The sequence below is a fragment of the Macrosteles quadrilineatus genome, unplaced genomic scaffold (genome assembly GCF_028750875.1).
Source record: "Macrosteles quadrilineatus isolate MER2022 unplaced genomic scaffold, UCM_ALF_1.0 Scaffold_7__1_contigs__length_78375512, whole genome shotgun sequence".
NCBI classification, from domain to species: Eukaryota; Metazoa; Arthropoda; class Insecta; order Hemiptera; family Cicadellidae; genus Macrosteles; species Macrosteles quadrilineatus.
In genome coordinates, this window is record NW_026542600.1 from 63,018,792 (window position 1) to 63,033,872 (window position 15,081).

Here is a 15,081-nt window from a genome sequence, read left to right on the forward strand (position 1 = left end):
ATACACAACACAAGGAATAAACTTTTAACACTAAAGGTTTTGTACTGAAGTTTATTTTTACAGATGTAAATATACAATGATATTTAATTTTCCTACGTATACACTTAAATATTCATAGATTTTGTAATTTTTACCATATTGTACAATCACATAAATGGTTATGTAATACTGCATTGGTTCACTCAGACTTCCTGTGGATTGGTAAGGGGCTATTTACAAGTCCAACCAAAAATGGTATACATGATAAATAAAGATATTTACAACTACTACACAAAAATCCAAATTATATAGATATTTATACTATATAACAAGCATATATGTAAATATATATATAACCAAGCTATATCGAGCCTGATTGTGTTACTATACAATATGAAAGATAATGCTCCTTCGATAATATCAAAACATTAAGGGTTTATAACACTATTTTGATGTAATGAAAGTATATGTATACACAATATAGCACGAATACATTTATATATATTTGTCCTTTCACATCCTTTCGTAGTATAAAATATACAATTTTTACTATAATAAACTATGGAATACTCTACTACACTAAATCTTTGATTTTGTGCAAGGATAGAGCACTAGGTACAAAAATATTACACATAAACACACTTGTATGTCTTAAGACCACCTTACAAGTCTCCATTAGGTAGGGCTCCCACTTTAACCATAAATTCAAATCAACAAAATTAAAATTATATTGTAGTTAAAAAAGCTGCGATAATCAATAAAACTGCACATAATAAACAATAATTGAAGGTTAAAAGTATAATATTTTACCTTCAGTGAGTATTAGGGTCCTTAACATTGGATGATTTTGTAAATTTAATGAACTTCTACTATAATTCTGATGAGGCATTTTTAATAGAACCATCAATTACTAATTTATTATTTTGACCAAAATAATGTAGTGGTGATTTGTACATTTTTACAGTAACAAATAGTTTATACATTTTCAGACGAGGCGTTTAGGTATGCAATTTGTTTAATTTAGTGATGATTTTTTGTGTATATACATCACATGTATGAAAAATAAATTATTGCCAACCAGATTGGGCTTTTATTAGAACACCCAAAACTTCACAATTTGCACTAAACATCTTCATTGGCCTGAAGTGTAGTTATTAACACTATATGGTTGATGGAGCTTGGAGAAACCTGACTTATGAGTCCATAATCACAATTTGCACTAAACATCTTCATTGACCTAAAGTTGAGGATCACTAACACTCCGTAGGGGGATGGAGCTTGGAGAAACCTGACTTATGAGTCCATAATCACAATTTGCACTAAACATCTTCATTGACCTAAAGTTGAGGATCACTAACACTCCGTAGGGGGATGGAGCTTGGAGAAACCTGACTTATGAGTCCATAATCACAATTTGCACTAAACATCTTCATAGACCTAAACTCGAGGATCACTAACACTCCGTAGGGGGATGGAGCTTGGAGGTGGTGCGAGAGGTAGGGATGGGTGGAGGAGGAGGATGTAGAGCTCTCACTCTAGGTACAGGCTGAGCAGGTTCCTCCCCTGAGTCCTCTATGAACCCCAGGACTCTAGACTCCTGATCGTAGGTGCGTGGAGGTCGTAGGGTGGATCCTCGTTTGTAGCTCCCAGCGCTACACTGAGAGTCAGCGATGGAGCGACCGTCCCCCTCGTCTCGTCTGCTTAGCTCACTACAAGGAGAACAACTCCTCTGCTTGGTGTCAACCTCCCCACTGTCAGAGTAGAATCTCTGCAGAGCTGCCGTCGACAGCCATGGTTTGCTCTTCTCCTGAAATTTTGTTTTATTAAATTGCGTAACAAATATAGTATTCAGGTTTGATTTTGATTTGGATAGGAAGAGCAGGCTTAATTTGCACAGTGGGCAGGTCTTATCAGTAGGTAACTAATAAATAAACAGACATATTGAAAAGACTCACCCACTGTACAGGTAACCCCGCTCTTACGAGTCTTACCTACCCAAAACAAAATCAAACTTATTCTAGCCTACAGCCATTTACCAAGAATACCTAGCCTCAAATATATTTTTCAAGGAGTTTTGAGAGAATGGGCTCACCTTAATGGAAAAGAGTCCACAGGTATAAGAAACCCAACACTATACACAAAATTTCAACTACACTGTCACTGACAGCGTTTTCTACAGAGGGGTTTTAATTGGATTTGCCTTTAATTGGTGTGGATTTTTGTGTTTCTTGTGCCAGAGTGAACTTTTCCCATTCAGGTTAGCTTACTATCCTCCTTAAAACCTACACCTTTTTGCTCTATGATACATTTTTGAATAATTATTAAATAATTTATATAAGTAAAGAAGTTGGGAGAGTGTCTACCATTAGGTCGAATGATTACAGTCTAGTATAATAATATTGAGCCATGTATTATTTTAAGTGTTTGTGTGAATAAATAAATAATTAGTGATTATGATTCTTATTCCACAACAATATTTGCTACAAAAGTTAATCTAGGCAAGAACTATCTGTACATTGATTGTGTTATTGACTTATTGCAAAACACTTTCTTGAAATTTGTTTAGGGACTGGCAAAACAAATCTAATAAATCTATAAAAAATGAAAAGGTTATTCAGGAGTTGAAATAGTTTCGAAATCTTTCGTATCCAAGAGTGCTCAGTGCTGGTTACAAATTTCAAATCATTTCTTACATATCAGCTGATGTTATGTAAATTATTGAATGCCAAAGATCAATTACAACTTGAGCATTAATATAGAATAGAGCAATGTATTTAAAAAATATACATTCTCATACATATTTAAAGAAAATAGTTAAATAATTGATGATATCTATTGGATTAAAATGAAAATAAAAAATCCGCACTTAAGAGTCTTCCTTAGTGGAAGCCATGTTGGATTTCTTCCCCATAAGAACAATGTTAAACATTACATCATTTGTGGACACGTAACGGCGTTATTTGTTAAGATATAGCTTTGAAATTTATAATTTGTATTTTTAACATAATAGACTCGTGACTGAGGTTTTTGAATTTCGAAAATCCATTTTCATTTCCTTTCCATAATTAGCTTAATTTTAAGCTAATTAATAATCAATTATTCATTATAAAAATTAAAAATTGTGAAATAAAAAACGTCAATCTCTAGAGGACCGCAATTCCTTAAATTTAACTCCTTATCCATAATTATATGACAATTTGCTGATGAGATATTTGGACCCAAAGTTAACATTGTTCTTATGGGGAAGAAATCCAACATGGCATCCACTAAGGAAGACTCTTAAAATTGAAACCAAAGTACATAAAGTAACATGATTAACTAAGAAAGAAACAAGGATTGATCCAGTAGAATATGTAATATAGCTATTCACCTTGTTTTCAGAGACTTCACTAAGCAGATTATCATGCTCCCCGTCTAACAGTTTGGAGAGTGGAGGGGCAAGTCCTAGTCCGATGTTGCGTTCGTGGTAAACCTCGGATATTGTTGGTGTCGCCTCTCTGTTGAGTCTTCTCAGTTGAGTTGCTAGGATCTGGTCCTATATTCGTAGTATTTCATTAGTAAAAGCTGATGAAGACTGTGTTTTAATTTTTTTTTTACTAATAAACACATCTATTTTAATCATCATGCAAAAACCATTGATTTGATACTACTACATGGATATAAAGCCTAAATGCATTAGTCTGTTGCATTGTCTGTTAAACAAGGCAGCCAAAGCTACTACAAGGGAGTAGGCAAGAGGCAAGTACTATTGAGTGTTAGTACCTCTTCTTCAACACCTGTAGTGAATTACTTTTTGTTGATACCTATCCTCCATAAGCATTGAGCCAATTTCAACATTTAAAGTGCTAAAGGTTGATCAAAATTTTTTATTTGTACGTAAAAGTGGAAATTTTTTTATATTTTTACCCTAAATAGCACGAAATACCCTCAATGATTTAGAACTAGGTATTGCTGCATCTAGCCAGACGAAGATGTAAACAGTAAACACTTAGTCTTCATTGTTCTGTTCATATATTGTTCTGTATAGCTGGCAGTCCAGTTAGTGTACAGTCAATTCTAACACATATAACAGAACTAAAATCTCAATTTGCAAAGGCAAGTTCTCTTTCCTAAAAAACTAATTTTAAAAGTCTGTAACATTATGGAATTCTGTGACTTCTGTTTGTTTACAAATTTCACTCTACAGTCTGAACATACCTGAATGCCAGCTTGCGAGGGGCCTGGTTGACCTGGGTCTTCCCTCTCAGTTCCTTGTACTTCTCCAAGTTGAGGGGCAAAATATAACATTCTGGGTGATGTGACTTGGTCCTCGGAGAATAAACCTGCTTCTTCAGCAGGGGTGAGAGAGAGCAAGGGTTTACGAGAGCCAGCTCCAGACAGATTGAGTAGTCCGCTACGCACACTGAGTCTGTCCAGAGCGCTGCGACTTGGCTGGTGGCCGAAGTCTGAGTCGGAGCTGTGACTCGGCTCTTCATAGAGACCTGGTGGAGGCGGAGGCTTGCGGCCCAACGGCGGAGGTAGTGGAGGCAGGGGATGAGGCACTGCAGCAGCTCTCCTCAGCACCGTCGCGTGTCCGTTACCTGTCAAAGTAATTTGAGTTATCAGTCATCAGAGATGGTAAGATGTTGTTGAAACACATCCATAAAGTCACAACCAGAAACTAGGTAATTTAAAATGTTTCTAAACTATATAAGGATAGTTTTAATTTATAAGTTTGGAAGTGCTATTGGGAATAGCAGAGAGCAGAATTGTATCTCTGAGAACACTTCAATGGAAGTGTTCTGTAACTTGACTGGTTTTAGTTTCTGCATTTTCTGGGAAGCATAAGCGTTTAGCCAATGTAGTTTGGCCACATCATAGTAAACACATGCTAAGAAAGAGTCATAAATATCCAACCAATTTAAAGAGCTGTTATGTATTTTAAAATCACTAAACTCCTTTTTATTGTATTTCTTATGGTAGTTTGTAAAAAATTTCATTTTAGTAGGCAACTAGATCCAGATCAACATATACAGTAGACTCCCACTTATCCGGACACCTTTTAACCGGACATCGGTTTAACCGGACTAAACTCGGCGGAAATGACATCTCTTTAACCGGACAATTTTTATCAGCATATTGCTTTAACCGGACTAGATCGGCATGAAGTGGGCGGTACTGAAACGACTGTTCTCGTGGGAAAGATTTGAGACCAGTTATCACGTGTTTAAATACAATGCTCTCCTAAATTTAAGTCGAATATCACAGTAAACCGTCCTTTTTAACGAGTTTTTGGGGACGTCGGTTTAACCGGAAAACCCGTCATCCGGACTGGCCTCAGTCCCGAGGGGTCCGGATAAGAGGGAGTCTACTGTACGTGATGTACTACACTGTTCAGGCATCGTTTAAAGCCAATGTCAATGATATTTTTGTGGATCATCCTAATTTAACACATTCTGTATTTCACAAGATCTAGATATCCAAGTATGATTTTAAAGTAACCCATACTAAGACATTCACTTATCACTGATACATGACCTGAGATACATAGGAGTGAAACTCCATGTTGGGAACATGTTTAGAGATATAGATTGGTACTGCTCATGTGGCATCACTGGTAAGTAACACAGGCTAAAATCAATAACGTTAATTTGCTAGCGGCTTTTTTGATGATTTATAATTGTATCAGCTAATACAACATTTTACAAGTTTGCTTTCACAAGAAGTGGTGTGCAAGTATATTGATCCATACCTTCCCAGTCTGTGGCGGAACTGGCTGAGCTGGAGGAGTCAGGCCTGCGCTGATGTTGATGACCCTGAGTGTTGCCGTCACTGACCACAGGGGAAACATCCTGTACAGACAATTGTGTACGTTAGAGGACAAACCATTCAAAAGATACAAACAAATGCAATAAAGTTGGCTTCACTAATTGATCATTAACTATAATTAGCCTAGTATATAAATAATGTAACAAGTTTTGCTTTCAGCCCAGTAACGAGATACAAGTGTAACAAGAAAACAATTATTGTATAAGGAGAAAAAAAATGATATCTATAAAAGAAGTAAACAAATAACTTTCAGAATTAACAATTAATTTTATGAATTTCACAATAACTCTGAGTATATTAATCAGCTCTAAGTTTGAACTATTGAGATTTTAAAAAATCCAGAATTATGAAAATCTGTTAGACTGACCTGCACACTACTGTACAGACTCCTGATCCTGGTCTGATGGGCCAAAGTCAGTGTAAGACTCTGGTCTCCTGCGATGCCGACGGGTGGAGAAGGTGTGAAAGCTGCGTCACTCTCGCCTCCTCCTCCCGGTCTGCTTACAACCTGTACAACAACATACTCTGTTACCAAATAGTAAACAGACCATCCTCACAGGGTTGCAAGGATTTGTTCCTGTGTAACCGTAGGATTTGTTTACTTATATAAGTTATAAGCCATGTTTTGATAGCATTATTAATATTTAAAAAAGTGTTATAACTTTATTGTTTTCAAGAATTTTTATTACAAGACCAAACGAATAGTGTATTGTTGATTAATTAGTCGGATTGTATGTGTTTCATCTTCTATATGCTGGGTTGTCAAAAACTTCAAGTACATTGCACAGTGGATTCTATTAGCTGTCATCCTTCAAACAGGACCGCAATGGATAACTGAACTGAATAGATATACAGTAGAAATTATAAATGTGTAGAGGTTAAAATTTTAAACAGTTTTATAAAATTTTAATAACAGAAATCTTAAAAAATGTAACTAGACTTTCTTAAGTGTACCTCAAGGAACACATGTAGACTGATTCAAAACCAACTTTCCCATACCTTGTTAATGACAGTGTTAGTCTCTGCAGCGCAGGCTGTGCGGCCGTCAGGTTCACCTCTCCTCCGTACATAGCTGGTGAATGCCCCTGGGGTCCCCGACGCCCTCAGCCCTGGTACGAGAGGTCCTCGAGGTAGAGGTGGTGGGGGGAGGGTACCTGTCTCGGCCTCTTCATCCAAGGACGCAAGACTCTCCATTGAGCTCGATGATGCCAAGCTCAAACTCTTTGGTGCTTCTTGTGTATCTGTATACACACATTTGACAACTGATAATCCAACTCGAACATTTATTAAAGTTATTCATTCTTGTGTTGAATAGGTTTTAAGATTTTTATGGGAAAATGTTAAAGTTGAGTACGTAACGATTCATTATGCAGATCTGATAAACTTACATATGATAAATTGGTGTAAAAAAATATAAACAGTGAATAAGAAATGTACACTGATCAAATCTGGTTTGTGTAAGGATGAATGTGAGCATTCATCACCTACATCACATGATATTCATAATTGAAATTGAATAAATACAAACATAAACTTAGACCTACCGAACAGTGCAAGTAGAGCTTGTAGAACAAACTGAATGCTGCGTCTGTTTGCTTGTTTGCCCGTCCTCAAAGTCACTTCATCCTGCCCAACCTCCATCAGATCAAATCCTACATAGAGGTAAATACAATTGGATTAAAACATTAATAACTTTCTAACAATTTCTTGGTACACGTAGTGTTGCTTAGTTCAGGGCCGCTTTAATTTCCGCTTTAATGGGCCGAGGTGGGTCCGGGCCCAGAGGCACAACAGGTTTGTTGGGGGTGCAAGGAAGATGAAAATTCCCCGCATGTAAGGGGGGAGGTGGGGCTATTATCTCTTGGGCCCATAGCGTGTCACATGCAAACTGCGAGCCTCGACTAGTCATGTCAAATTTCAATATTATGGACAATATTATACTGCAATCGCCAGATAAAATAACAGCTTTTGACAGGAGCTCTGATGTTTTGTAGAACTGGCAAAGGAACAATTTACAATTGTGATTATTACTATTTTTTGTGCAACTGTTGTAAATAGATTGTATGAAGATGGTTTAACAGCAAAAATATTTTTATAGTATTACAAATATTATAAATTATAATATTATAAAGAATACACTTTAGATATAATAATTCTCTGTTAACTGATACATATATTTTTAAAGAATAATAATCTGTATATTGATTTGTTATATATAATCCTTACCTAATGAAGCCAGCAACTCATGAACTCCTGGAACCCTCCACAGTTTTACACTTATAGGGATCTCAATGCTCTCCGTTTCCACATTCTTCATTGTGAATTGACCAATGACAACGCGGATAACAGCAATAATGTCGTCTGCTACTTCTATATTGCTCATCAGCTTCGACAAAGCAGCTAACGTTGTACTTGTTAAACCTGAAAAAATGTTGGTTTTTGATATACATTGGGAATTTGTTAAGCATCTAAGAAACCAAAATCAGTTTAGATTTGTTACATCGCTCTTCAAAAAGGCTAAACACCACACTATACAGTATGTAGAAAATAATAAGAGGAAAGCTATATTTTGTATGTGATGAACCCTTGTTACAAGTTTATTATCTCTCTGATTCCACCTCTAATGTTTACTGGTAACTGTATGACTTGTATCTAAAGAGTTCCTAAAATCAATGATTATTTGTTTGATTTATCCTATTTGGTTTTAAACACTAATTTAGGAGACTACAACATTTTAGTCTTTGGGGTAAAGTGGTGAGATATTACAAGTAGCTTGCTTGGATGAACTGACGTTTTAGCCGGGTTGCTGATGGCCATCTTCAGAGCAGTAACGAAGCACTACTAAATTAATTTAAAGGTATATTGTTTACCAAGAATATTTGCTTGAAATCAGTTTCTTATACTTTTCCTACTGCCAACACCCCTACCTAAGAGAGCCTGAAGGCTAGCACTACATTGAGTCAGTCGCTCCTCCGGGTCACTCTGGGGGAAGAAGACGGAGGAAGGTATTCCGTTGGCTGCCGGCTCAAACCTGAACCCTACAGACTGCAGAAGCTCCTTCCAGCCATTCACATGTCCGACCTGAAATTCGAGTCATATGTAAGTATTTATAAAATACTGGCAAAAAAACCATGATATACTCAACAATATCTAATATTTATTTTAATTGGCTTAATTAGTTTCTTTTGACTAGGTTTGATGTCCACACATGTGAATATCTAAAGGATGATCCTGAAATAGGATAAGCTCATCTTAATTTTAGTGAAATTCATTAATATCACCCCTGAGTATGAGAACCCTGTATGTCATTCATCACTTTACTTCACAAACCTCATTTGTACAAATCATGTTAACATAACTCGAAAAATGTAACCCATGAGTAAAATCTGTCTTGCATATGTGTAATAAGCCTAAAAATACTATTTGTTACGCACGTTTAAGAAAATCCTATTGAGTTGTTTAGCAATACACCTTACCTTATTTTCTATGCTCTTCTGGGTGGTATACATGGCATTCTTTTGACCTCTGTGTATTCTTTGCAATGACTTTTCAACCTGTAACATATTATTACAGTTAAAATGCTACCTATTTGCCAAATACTTTGATTTAATACAGCAAATAAAGATAGTACAACTTTGGAGAGAATCTTAAAGAACACAGAAGTTATCTTTGTTGAGATTGATTAAGGCACTGTAAAATGTCTGTCTAGAGAAAAATTGGCCGGATTTACAGTTCCTAGGAAAAAGAATGGTCTGATCCAAGCAGCAACTTTGATTCTGCATACATAAAAATCATGGACTAGCAAATAAAATACTTAAATTAGAGTTTGAAGCTATTTATGAGGGAGAACAAATATCTTCTTAAAAGGCAAAATCATTTGAATGTTTAAGCAAGTTTTTAAGACCCATATTATAACTTTACAAGTATAAACATAAAATGGGTCCATTGATAAAGGTATTCAGTCATTTTCCAATAAAACAGTTAAATGCTAAACTAACCAGGTGTAAAGTGACTCTCAGAGCATCTCTGCAGCGGTCGGGAGTTTTCAGAAGTTCACTGAGAGCTTGTCCCATGAGGGCTACTTTGTTGGACAACCTCACGTCGGACCCAACCAACAGGAAGCCAGCCCAGTTGGCAGGATGGGCAAAGTGTTTGGTGTGTTGAACAGTCTGCATTGCCTCACCCAACGCTCGACTCACACGTGATCCCTATAACAAATCATATCTTGCCAATTAAATCTGCTTCATGTCTAGTTTCAATTAGCGTACTGATTTTTGGTAGGTACTGTAATATTTAATCTGAAATTAAAGATGCTACAGTTTACAATAAGGTATCCTTTCGATATGGTGTGGCTAAAAGGTTTCTGTATTCAACAGAAGTCAGTGAATGGCATCAGCACACTGTCAGTGGCTTAATTCAACTACGACCTTTTACATAGGGATGGGAGTCTACTTCTATAAAAAGTCTGAGATATAATACTGCAAGAAAAAATAAATTACAGTTTCTATTTAAGAACAATCTTAGAAATGTTAAAATAAAAAAAAACATTTTGTGAGTAATCACCCCAACAGGTTACAAGGTTCTTTACCAAATCCATACCAAAACAAGTTTGAGCGATAACAAACATGTGATTGTTAATTTACCTTATTAAATATCAGTAAATGTGATATCCTCACATTCCCCAGTACATAACTATATAACTTCTAAAACTGGATGGCAGTGACTGATTACTGTGCTCTATTTAAAGCAAAATGGGGAGATTTGTCATTATAATGTTAAATCCACCCAATTGCCTGCAAACTCTGCCAAGTGTGCCTGTAAGGATTATTAACGGTACAAATGTTGGAATAATTGTAATTGACCCTACTATACTGTATACTCTCTGCTGATTAGGTGGTGTAGATATGGTCGGAAAATAACACTTAACACATAACGGAAAATAAACATCGAAATAAACTTTATTAACATGCATTTGAAAATATTTTCCTCTGGAATATGTTTTTACAGGGTTGAAAGTTGAAATCTTCTATGATATACTGACCTGAAGCAGAGCTGAGTAGAATGCTCGCAGCAGTATCTTAGCAGCTGTGTCAGGTACGGGCCACAGGGAGACGAGCACACACTGAGCACCTGACGCTAGTAATGCTCGAGACAGACCAACCACTCCATCAGCCGTGGCCCAGCCATCGCACGAGTGAGACCAGCTCACCACTACCAGTCTAGCGCTGAGTCTCAGGGTCAGCAACTCTGATGCCGTAAGTAGGAACTCTGATAATGAGGGCATCTCCAGAGTCGATGATGCCTGTGAAACAAAAACGTTATTTGTTGATGTCATGAGGAAGCCAGGTGTGCAAATTGTGGAAGATGAAAAGTAATTTGTGAAACATCATAGTAGGTCTACAAGGTTTAAAAACATTTGATTCAAGTTGTGGATATTATTTTTTTGGAATTATTTGTAAATGTTAGGTATTCATAGGATAGTAAAACTAAGATCTTAATACTTTCAACTTTTACTTTTTTTATGTAAAATCGAAAAAGTCCAATTTACTAGATAATGCATCCAATCAATATTAATTCTAACATGATTCAGAACACAAATAATTAGAGTTATTTTACAGTAGTGACACTCAGTGGTAGATTTGTGGTCACAATCAGAAATCTGTCTGTATGTTGTGGTTAAAAAAATGAAAAAATCAGGCTTTGGAAACAAACAAAACTGAATATTTTGATTTAAACAAATGTAGAAATAAATAAATAAAATGCCTGACATTTCTGATGTAATGTAACAGGCAATCAAAACATTGAATTGACAAGCTATACCAAAACAGGTTGGTAGAGATTATGCGTATGTGATCATATGTATATCATCTATATGCTGACTAAAGGAATATATCTTTTTAGTAACTGTTTAGTGGTGTGGGGGTTAAAGTTGTTAGTTTCATTGATAACATAATTTTATTTTACCCAAAGTGTTGTTATTTTGTTCATTTTCTTTTTGGTAATTTGGGGAAATAAGTTCATTGGAAGGGTTGGATAACACATTTAATTTCACGTTGACTAAGTAGTGTAGTTAGTGTAGTTCAAATTGTTTCGAGTAAATATTGTTTATCTTTAACCACTCACTTCTGAACAGTCTTCTTCAACAGCAGTGTGCTCTCCTTGACCTTGGAAGAAGGGTCGAGTCTTGGAATGCTGGGAGTCTACCACTTCTCCGGGAGACAGTACGATGGCCGATAGTTTCCAGGAGACGTGGGTTGCTAAGTGTACACACTCCGCCTCACCAATCTGACGAAGAACTGACTCCTTGCTAGCCTATAACACAGAATAACATCATAACACTGTAAAAAAATGAAAATCCATAATTTTGAAACAATGTAAATACTTTTGAATTTACTTACTTTATTTACTTTGTAAATTTTTTTTTATTTACCAGGATATTAAGTTGTACAGAAAAAGTTGTTGTGTATATATTGGGTACAAGGTTTTTCCTGAGGTTTCTGAAAGTGCTTCCAGCGTTATACGCCTAATCTTGACTTACTGAATGGTTCATGTATATTTTGAAGTATAGCAGTGAAAGGAGAGTTTGAAAGGCATTGATTGACAAAAATCAACATATATTATGTTAAGGACTTATTTGTGTCCATCTAAATATTTTTGGGGATTGTACAAGGAAACCCTATGTAATACACTAATTAGTTACAATACCCTTGTTGCAGCAAACCTGCAGACTAAGTAAATTTCCATTCGTCAGATTGAATAAAAAAAATATATTTCCTCAATAAAAAATGTCACATTTATTCCCTATTTAAATCAAATTAGGTTTAATGAGTACTTAGGTTTGTTGCCACAGAAAGGGTGATAAAGTGTATTTTTAGTGATACGATAATGATAATAGCTTAAGTATGAAATAAATAAATTTTCCAAATTTCAAATTTTATATAAATGGACCCATACACAAGCATACTATATCAGTTTACTTATGCTAAATAAGATATAAGAATAACATGGAAATTTAAATTTCCAGTTTTTGTCATCTCCTTGGTAACCATTAAACGCACGAGGACACTTCAATAATTTAAATTATTGTTTTTTTTAAGCTGTACAAAATCATTTAGAAAGATATTGTAAAATTGTATGTTTTGGGGTCAAAAATGAATATCCCATAAAACCCCCTTTCCCATTCAACACTTTGGTCACAAACTTAATTTTTTAATTAATTTAATTTAATTATTCTTTTTATCACTTTGGTTTGCAAACTTGCTTAAATTAACATAGGTTTGTGCAAAATTTAATCAAAATATAATAATTTTTACATGAGTTATTGTACTAATGGACATATACCTGTGCCAACATGTGTTTTTTTATGTGTATACATAAATTTGAACCGGATAATGTTTTTGGCCTCTGGCGACATTAAAAAAGTCGGATGTGGGTTTAAGTCTTACCATAAGACTTACGGTAATAGTTTATTTTCAACATAGAAAATGTGTCAAAAGGAATTGTTTTGAAATATATCTTGATAGCTTACCTGAGAAATAAAATCGTTCATTCACAGACATTTCTGTTACCTTTTGAGGCTAATTCCAGGAAAGGTGTGGTCTTAAATTTGACTCTAATAATTAAGTATTTTCATTCATTCATTCTCTTCAATCTGTTCCTTTCTCGTACGAAGTCATAAATATTTAAGTTTGTTTTGTGATCTTTTATTGTGTATCTACTATCTATTGACCCCTTTACTCAATAACTTTTTCAGGTAAGCTAGCTGAACTCTAAGAAAATCACGAATTCGTGACTCAATACAAATGTGTCACCCAAAGTAACAAATCTAATAATATTTTGTCAAACGGTGTCCACAACATCGATGATAACACAACAATAAAATGAATCTTATCATACCTGAGAGCCGACAAGAGCTTTAGCTTGCAGCATCTCTGCCACCATAGCTGCTTCTTGTTCCGCGTGGGGGATGTCACTCCAACCCCACTGTTCTGTCACTGTGGAGGGTAGTCTAGGGTTCCCCACCACAAGAGCAGTCATGTTACCTAAGAAAAACAGTAAGCTCTGGTTTTATTTATTTATTCAGATTATAACATTTGAATGGACTCCCTTACTGGAATTTTACTATCATTCACAAATTCTTGCATTTCTCGATTGTATTTTTCTAAGGACAAACTTTAGTAACACTTTTGTAATAAAAAGTATACAGGAACTTTATATTACAAATAGAAACATATATACATTGTATATGTTTATCAAAGTATACATACTACTAATACACAGTGCTTGAGTAGGCTTTAAGAAAAAGCACAATTTTGATCATGCTCACACATGTATATGCTTTAACCATTTCTTATGTAGTACAAACAAGCAAAACAAATCCAAAAGTAAAATATGTATTTAAAGTAAGAAGTTTAAACCCTTTTACTAGAATCAAAGAATCAAAATGATTATTTCAAAGAACATACCTTGCTCAGGGCTTTTCCCGTTGGCAGAGCTGCGAGACTTCTGGTTGGCTCGCAGAGATGTAAGAGAAGGAACAACTAACAGACTAAACCTCTCACTCAGGTACTCCGTTGTTGCATTTTCATTTGTTGGAGGAGGTTTCAAAACTGGGAAAGGAACTAAGTAAAGATCACCCTCCAAAACCAAGAGTAACTCTCTTCTTCCAGAACAACCTTTGCCATGAGGTACTGAAACAGAAAAGGTAGTTTAAATATGGTCTAATGAAATATACATAGTAGCTCAAACGTAGGGGATTAGTATCTGAAAATATGGTCACATAGACAAAGGAAGATAATTAAATGGTGTCGAATCATGTTATGGTTAGGATATAATATTGAATATATTATAATAAAGGAATTTAATATTGAAACTCGTGGTTGTTCTTGGTGAAGTGTATTGCACTTCATGAACAAAAAAGAGTAGATGGTAAAAATAAAGTGATGATAGGCAGAAATAAGTAAAAACTCTGCTAAGAAACTCATCAGAAATTCACCATTTACTTACACAGTTTACATTTATTTACTGTGCGAGATAATTCGTATAGCAGAAAAATTAGTAGTTAATTGGTGCTTTATAATGAGAGAATAAATATTTATAATAACTTTTTACAATCCCGTAGATGTATCTAAATTTTTTTACGTGACAAACTTTAATAACATTTTCAATAATAAAATCTGCCCACGATAGTCACTCAAAGTTTCTAAAACAAAATAATATTCTTTATAAACTTACTAATATAAATTTCTATAAATAATACAGAACTTTAATCAACAAATGGTCTTACATGGTCCT

General features: G+C 35.1%; 1 protein-coding gene across 1 annotated transcript in view; it reads right to left on the reverse strand.

Moving 5' to 3' along the window:
• Positions 1–50: 50 nt before the first annotated feature.
• The window catches only part of LOC128999045 (tetratricopeptide repeat protein 28), a 62,233-nt gene continuing 47,202 nt past the window's right edge, over positions 51–15,081 (reverse strand). The window contains exons 19-34 of the mRNA XM_054425402.1: positions 15,022–15,050; positions 14,253–14,477; positions 13,684–13,829; positions 11,911–12,099; positions 10,829–11,089; positions 9,786–9,995; positions 9,264–9,341; positions 8,715–8,868; positions 8,014–8,208; positions 7,332–7,439; positions 6,787–7,028; positions 6,155–6,295; positions 5,711–5,810; positions 4,177–4,559; positions 3,350–3,514; positions 51–1,786 (exon numbers count right to left, since the gene is read on the reverse strand). Of these exons, the coding sequence (XP_054281377.1) occupies positions 1,433–1,786; positions 3,350–3,514; positions 4,177–4,559; positions 5,711–5,810; positions 6,155–6,295; positions 6,787–7,028; positions 7,332–7,439; positions 8,014–8,208; positions 8,715–8,868; positions 9,264–9,341; positions 9,786–9,995; positions 10,829–11,089; positions 11,911–12,099; positions 13,684–13,829; positions 14,253–14,477; positions 15,022–15,050 (2,980 nt within the window). The 3' untranslated portion in view covers positions 51–1,432. The remainder of the gene's footprint in view (positions 1,787–3,349; positions 3,515–4,176; positions 4,560–5,710; positions 5,811–6,154; positions 6,296–6,786; positions 7,029–7,331; positions 7,440–8,013; positions 8,209–8,714; positions 8,869–9,263; positions 9,342–9,785; positions 9,996–10,828; positions 11,090–11,910; positions 12,100–13,683; positions 13,830–14,252; positions 14,478–15,021; positions 15,051–15,081) is intronic.